This window comes from Gekko japonicus, unplaced genomic scaffold, assembly GCF_001447785.1.
Source record: "Gekko japonicus isolate JY-2015 unplaced genomic scaffold, Gekko_japonicus_V1.1 scaffold4637, whole genome shotgun sequence".
Lineage (NCBI taxonomy): Eukaryota > Metazoa > Chordata > Lepidosauria > Squamata > Gekkonidae > Gekko > Gekko japonicus.
The window spans coordinates 53,768-61,288 of record NW_015163754.1 but is presented as its reverse complement, the minus strand read 5'-3'; the positions used below and the strand labels follow the sequence as shown (position 1 = coordinate 61,288).

At 50.6% G+C, this 7,521-nt stretch overlaps 1 protein-coding gene across 1 annotated transcript in view; it reads left to right on the top strand.

Annotated features, from left to right (window-relative positions):
• The window catches only part of LOC107107599 (cornifelin homolog A-like), a 7,598-nt gene extending 3,762 nt beyond the window's left edge, over positions 1–3,836 (top strand). Inside the window, exons 2-3 of the mRNA XM_015407907.1 lie at positions 344–480; positions 3,747–3,836. Of these exons, the coding sequence (XP_015263393.1) occupies positions 344–480; positions 3,747–3,836 (227 nt within the window). The remainder of the gene's footprint in view (positions 1–343; positions 481–3,746) is intronic.
• Positions 3,837–7,521: the final 3,685 nt, after the last annotated feature.

The following is a 7,521-nucleotide window of genomic DNA, read 5'->3' as shown; positions in this document are numbered from 1 at the left end:
CTCCTTTCCCTTCCCCTCCCCGCAACAGACACCCTGTGAGGTAGGTGGGGCTGAGAGAGCTCTTGACAGAAATGGCTCTTTTTCAAGAACAACTCTTATCAGAACTACAGCTTGCCCAAGGTCATCCAGCCAGGTGCAAGTGGAGGAGTGGGGAATCAAACCCGGTTCTCCCAGATTAGAGTCCGCACACTTAACCACTTCACCAGACTGGCTCTCCAAACTGGCTACACTAAACTGGCTACACCAAAGGTGGATATTGGGGTGCATAGGAAGGGGAGTTGAACAAGACAGTCTCCCGAGATTCTTTGATTGCATGCCGTGTTCTCCTCTTGCCGCCCCACAGGTCTTTGTGCCACCTTTGTGCCCTGTATCCTGGCATGCCGGGTGGCAGAGCAGGCCGGCCAGTGTTTCTGCCTCCCTTGTCTGCCCGGCACTCTGATCGCGCTGCGCACCGGTGTCCGCGAGAAATACCACATTGAGGTGAAACATGGGAACTGGGAAATCGTTTTGGAGGGGAGCAAGTGTTAAATACATATGGGGTTTGCTTTGCCAGTCATAAGAACATAAGAGGCGCCAATGTTGGATCAGGCCAAAGGCCCATCCAGTCCAACACTCTGGGTCACACAGTGGCCAGAAATACCAGTGCCATCAGGAGGTCCACCAGTGGGGCCAGGACATTAGAAGGCCTCTCACTGTTGACCCCCCCAAGCACCAAGAAGACCGAGCATCCCTTGCCCCAGAGTCCCTATCTATACCTTGTGGCTAAAAGCCACTGATGCAGTCCAAGCAAGGCCTCAGATGTTCTGGTGACATTTTCTATAGGCTCAGAAGTTGTTGCTGATTTTTTTCATGAGATGCGAAACAGGATGGTAAGGGGAAGCTACGCCTGTTGAATTCCTGCCTATGGCACAGTTGTTCAAGGCTTGTTGTTAAAGGAAGGGGTCTTCCTTATAGGGGTTTTTTCCCCCTGTCATAGATGAAGGCAGATCAGGTCTGTCAATTTAAGGTAAAGGTTCCTTTGCTCAAAACCCAGTCGAATCCGACTCTAGGGTTGCGGTGCTCATCTCCGTTTCAAAGCCGAAGAGCCAGCGCTGTCCGAAGACGTTTCCGTGGTCATGTGGCTGGCAGGACTAAACACCAAGGCGCACAGAACGCTGTTACCTTCCCACTGAAGTGGTACCTATTTATCTACTTGCAATTTCTTGCTTTCGAACTGCTAGGTTGGCAGGAGCTGGAACTAGAGACGGGAGCTCACTCCGTCAGGCGGCACACTCGTGTCTCGAACTGCTGAACTACCGACCTTCCACAGCCTGCAGTTCAGTGTCTTAACCACTTGAGCCACCGCAGCTCAATTTACCAGTTTATAGCTGCATCTTTCACAGTGTCCTAATCAGGGATGGATCTGTTATGACATTAGTGGAGCTTAAGCTTCAGGGCTCCAAATACTGGAGGAGCCCAGAAGCAACTTTTTTTTTTTAATGAGTGAATTTTTTCAACAAAATAGGAGGGTTTTTTTAAGTGTTCATTACTATATTAAAATAAAGCTATTTTAGTGACAGAATCCTAAACCAATGGGTCAAAGTACTTAATATTGACCTTAGAATATGCTCTGATACCCGTTTCATATGGCCTCACAATGTCCCTGGAATGGGTCACATTTCAAAATTTTCTCAGGGGCTTGCAGCACCCAAACCCCCAGCTGTAGGGGCTCGCCAAGCTCGCCAGAATCTATTCATAGCCTACATTTTGGCAGCTGGATCCACGAATCCTTCGCTGGTGCATGGCTTAATAGTCCTACAGCCCAGCCCTTAGCCAAGGAGAACCATAAATAGACATCGGAATCATGCCCTTTGGACCTTGTTGGATGTTGCCCTCTTGTGGCTGGTTGCGAAGGGCCCCCCAGAACATTTCAGGTTTCAGGGTCCCAAAAATGCAGGTCCGCCACTGGTCCTAATATGAACACAACAATGGCAGGTGATGATGCATTTTCTCCAAGCTGCTAACAGCTTCGGCTTTTGGACTCTGCGCTTTTATGTCGTTAAAGGGGGAAGAGCAGGCCAGATCGCTGTTTTGTTCTGGCCCACTGGGATCTTTGGGGCTGATGCACACGTGTGCACGCGTCACTCAGTGATGCCCTGCTAGCAATGATCCCTCTAAGCTGTGGAGTCTCGTGAACCAAACTTCTACTTGCTTGTGCAGGCAAGGCGGGATAGAAATCGAAATAAATAAATAAATAAATACTTTGTGAGCTACTGGCATTAGAGTTGGGAGCGAGCCATTTGGCGACTGCATGCATTACTTTGCTCCGCCGCCGTCCTTCCGGAGCGAAGACAAAAATGTGTGAGCCGGAGGCTAAAAAACTGTGAGCTGGCTCACACTCACTCAGCTTAGAGGGAACACTGCCTGCCAGATGTGTGAGATGGTTCCAGTGCAGGGATGCCAGCCTCCAGGTGGGACCTGGGGATCCCCCAGAATTATAGCTCCTCTCCAGACTCCAGAGATCAGTTCTCCTGGAGGAAATGGATGCTTTGAAGGGTGGATGCCGTGGCATCGCACCCCACTGAGGTCCCTGTCCTCCCCAGGTTTTATCCCCACATCTCCAGGGGGTTCCCAACCTCGCTCTGGTCTACCCCCCATCCCGCGCTGGTGGCCAGGGAGCGCCTGGCAACCCTATTCCAGTGACAGGCATCGTGCATGAACTGATATTAAAAGTCTATGAAAGGTTTTGAGTCTGTGATGCTCTGCATGTGAGGATGAGACCAGTGGGAATTGATTCATTCATTAATGAAACAGCCCTTCAGCTAACATTCCAAGGCCCGGCCTGTTTAAACCAATAGCTCGACGGGTATTTCAGTCCTTGGCATCAAATCCCTTTTAAAATAACTTTTTGGTTTTGCTGCAACAGGAATGCGAAGGCAGGGACTGAAATTCCTGTCGAGGGACTGGTTTCAGCATAAAGTTCCACTGGCTAGCCCGTGCCATCATTCATCGGTTCGCCTTTAAGGCAGGGGTCCTCAACGTGGTGCCCGTGGGCGGGGCTTTTGCCCAGAAAGACTTCTGATTGGCCATTAGGGATTTGATTGGCTATGCAGATTTTTTTTTTTTTAAAGAAATGTTGTTCTGGCAGCACATGGCTCTTCACAATGTAACTGAAGGTAAGCTGCAGCAACCATTTTGTGACCAGCTCTGCCTCCTGTGGCAGTACAGTTGCCAGGTCTTCCCTTTCCTGCAGCGAGGGTCTCCCGGCTCCTCCTTGGGATGTTTCCGCCACGCACACTTTGTGCGTGTGGCATGATGGTGTCACCGGAAGTGATGTCATCACCCTGGGGTGTCACACGGCGACGCTCTAGCGTTCAGGACAAAAACTCTATGGTAACCATGGAGTTTCCCCCTGAATGCTAGAGCGTCGCCATGCGTCAGCCCCGGCATGATGACATCACTACCGGTGACGTCATCGCATCAGCGGGGGTTGGGCTTCCCCTGCTGGCCAGCTGGTTGTCAGTGTATTGGGGGCCCCAAAATCGGGGGAGCCCCTTACCAGCCAGGGAGATGACAACCCTATGTGGCAGCCATTTTGTGGCTGCGTCCAGTGCTGTGTCAGAATTCCAAAGGTGTTCGGGGGCTAAAAAAGGTTAGGGACCCCTGCTTTAAGGGGTCACAGAACTATTTTGTTGAGCTTCGTCTTCTCTGTCCACTGGCCCACATTGTCTTGCTTACCTCGACTTTTGTTCCCCCCCCCCTTCCAGGGCACTATTTGCGACGACTGGATGGTCATGTCTTGCTGCCCGCTCTGCGGCCTTTGCCAACTTTCTCGAGAACTGAGCAACAGAAACTGAAATGGACGGTGGAGAATATTCATACCAAGTAGACGCCCCCTCCCCTTCCAAGAGCCATTTTGGAATGGCACCAGCGCATTCTTAGACCAGAAAGACCTTTGTGGAAGGGACCATGAAGGAACAAGACCCCCCCCCCGCTTTTTAGGATCCCCTGTGATAACCCCACCAGAAATCCCATGAAGGAATAGGACTCCCCTCTGTTTAGGACCCCCGCCCCCGTCATAACCCCACCATGAAAACTGTTGCCTAATAAAACCATGTTCTGACCCCTGTCCAAAGTGGGTGTGTGAATTTGTTTGGAGTTCTTAGACCAAGAGTGGGACAGCCAAGAACGACTGTGACCCCTTGGACAGAGGTGGTGCGTGTCAAAGCAAACTAGTTCGATTGGTCGTGGCTTCCCACCCCAAAAGGATTCTGGGAATTGTGGTTTCGTGAGGGCTCTGAAACCAGTGTGCATTGCGGTGGAAAGGTTTGGCTTGAAAAAAACGTGACTTCATCTGCTCTGTAGTTCTTTGGTCATCTCAGACAGGTGGGGGCTGAAAAGACGGAACTATCGAGAGTCCACCTCGAAGGGTTCTTGTTATGTATTGGGACTAAATCATTCCAGGTCAGTCACACCAAAGACTGGCTGAGCTTGGGGCACAAGAACAATAGCCTACCTGGACCCTGGGAGTAACCAATCAAGTAGTAATGTTATGTAAACTGCCCATCATTGGGAGTGGGGTGTGTTTGGGTGTGGCAACTGCATGCTATTTAAACAGAGCTGAGGCTCTGGAGGTTTCTCTTGCTCTTGCTGAAATCACAAATAAAGTTGAACTGATCGCTGAGACTTGCTCCTGCCAGGGGTCATTTCCTGCAGGAGCGCACAGGAGCAGAGCTCCGGCGGTAAAGTGCTCCGGCAGGACATGCAACAAGCCCCGCCCCCTGCTCCCAGCAGCCCCGGGCCATGAGGAGCAAGAAGCAGCCAGGTAAGTTGCAGTGGGTGTTGCCTTCTGACACGCTTCCGGTGATATCAGGGGGTGTGGCATATGCAAATAAATTATCCTCATGAGTTATGCTAATGAGTTCCTGCACCTCTTTTTCTACGAAATGAACCCTGGCTCCTGCCGTCCATGAAACCCACTCTTTAACAGTTCTGACTAAGAATTGTAAAGAGGGCTGCAACCTTTCATCAGACGGTTAGCCGAAGCAATTAAAAACCCAGGGCTTTTTTTTTCCTGGGGGAACACGCCAGAACGGAGTTCCAGAACCTCTGTGACAAAGCTTGTAAAAAAATGTTTAGAAGTTCGTGAGTTTTCAGTAATGAAAAGTACGCAGACGGAGAGTGATTTCAGCAAAGCGTACATTATTCGATCAGGAACAAGACGATTTTGGCCGGCTCGCAGGCCAGCTTATATTCCCTGAGAAACCGCCACCCAAAACACACCCCCACTTCCCAATTGGTTATTTACAGTGGCCGAGAGTCCCATTGGCTCTCAGCCAGGAACCCAGCCCCCTGATTGGAGCGGGCTAGGATCCACATAGTCCATTGTCTCTTGGAGCGAAGCTCTACGTTTGTCTCTGGACTTGTCTGGGCTTGTCCGGACTTGCCAGGACTGTTTGTCTCTGGACTTGTCCGGACATGTCTGGACTTGTCAGGACTGGATACATTACAAGTAAACAGACTGAAAAGTTCATTTCCCTCTTGAGAGTTCCGGCACCACTTTTTCAAAAAAAACCACCCCTATTGGTGAAAAAGGTGACCTCAATTAACCAGACAGATTTTTTGTTTAAAGTGTTAATGGTTTTTAATGCAAGAGTGGTGAAGGTGGCAGGTAGGGTTATCAACCTCCCAGGCGGTGGCTGGAGACCTCCCAGAATGGAATTACAACTAGTCTCCAGGTGACAGAGATCAGTTTCCCTGGAGAAAATGACTGCTTTAGAAGGTGGACTGTAACTTTTGACATGTGTTTTGTTGTTATGGTTTTTATATCTGAATTGTCAAGCAAAACAAACAAGAAAAGCAAAGCCAGTGAGAAAAAGCGGCCAGAAAGGCAGCGGTCTGGGCTGGCAGAGGCCTACCTGAGGCTTGTCTGCAGTGTGGAGTAGCCCCGATTTTAAACACACATCTCCATTTAACCCGCATTTTCTCCACTTCAAAAATCCACAGGAACTGAAATCCCGTTGAGTCACTGGTCACATTTAGTCACCGCCTAGACTGTGAAAAATCTGGCAGCAGCTTTTGATAAAAAGGGAACATTGACTATGATTGGCAACTTTGGCTCAGGAAATTCCGGAGATTTGGGGGCGGAGCCAGGGGAGGGGAGGGGCATCAGTGGGACCATAATCCTTTACAGTCCAGCATCCAAAGCTGCCATTTCCTCAGGAGAACTGATCTCTATTGTGTGGAGATGGGTTGTAGTGCCAGAAAACCTCCAGACCAGTGTTCCCTCTAAGCTGAGTGAGTGTGATCCAGCTCACAGTCTTTTAGCCTCCGGCTCACAGAGTTCTGCCTTAGCTCAGGACGGATGGCTCCAGAGCACACTAATTGATGCAGCAGCCCAATCGCTCACTCACAGCTTTAATTCCAGCAGCTCACCAAGTAGAAATTTTGCTCACAAGACTCCACGGCTTAGAGGGGGCATTGCTCCAGACCCCAGCCATTACCAGGACCCCAGCACTGTTTCTCTGGGTCCTCTGCTAAATTATAACAGAGACGTCCCCACATCTGATCCCATCAAAACAGTCCTATAAATCATGGATTTGCAAAATAAGGTGTACGTGACCTCCCTCCCATGCCCGGGCTGTTCTTATTACCACCCTTTAGGCTCATAGCTGAGGTTTGCAAAGCAAAGTCAATATTAGGACTCTCCGCTAGCAACAATAGACGGGTTGGAATGCTGGTGTTTCAAGCAGGTTCTATACGGATCAGTGACCAGCAGGAACTTGCCTTCCACGGTGGGTCCATTGGGGGTTCTCTGACTGGCAGCAGATCTATACTTTCGGGTCAAGGCCTTTCATACCCCCTGCTACCTGATCCTTTTAACAGGAGGTGTCTGGGATTGAACCTGGGATCTTCTGCACGCAAAACGGACGCTCTGCCACTGAGCCACAGCCCTTCTCCATACCTGCAAAATGAAAATGTAGATTTCTTGCAGAGGTCATTTCGGGGGGATCGCAGTTCCCCCGGGTGAAGTGCGGGGGCGGGGCACACGATGAAGCCCCGCCCCCTGCTTCCAGCCGCCCCACTTCCAGCCCTCATTCAGCCAGGAGGAGGCAGGAGAAGAGGGAGGGTAAGTTGCTTCCTCCCTGCCTCTCCCCACCCCTGCCTGCCTGGGGCCAGGGAGGGCCTTGGCGGGGCTTCCTTGCACTCCCACCGGCCTTGCAGGTCCACCGCCGGGCCCCTGATGTCAGGGGGTGTGGCATATGCTAATGAGTTATGCTAATGAGTTCCCCTAGCTCTTTTTCTACGAAATGACCCCTGATTTCTTGGATACTAGAGCTTCCCCCCACCAGCCCCCTTTCTTCAAGGATATCAAGTACTGAGACTGACACATCGTTGAGTGATTTCAGCTCATACTTAAGTGATTTCAGGGGGGGAAAGAGATACGGTAGCTAGCCCGCAGGCTGCCTATATGTCCGTTTACAACCACACCCATTACACACACCCACACCCATGATAGGCTATATACAAGAGTTACAATCT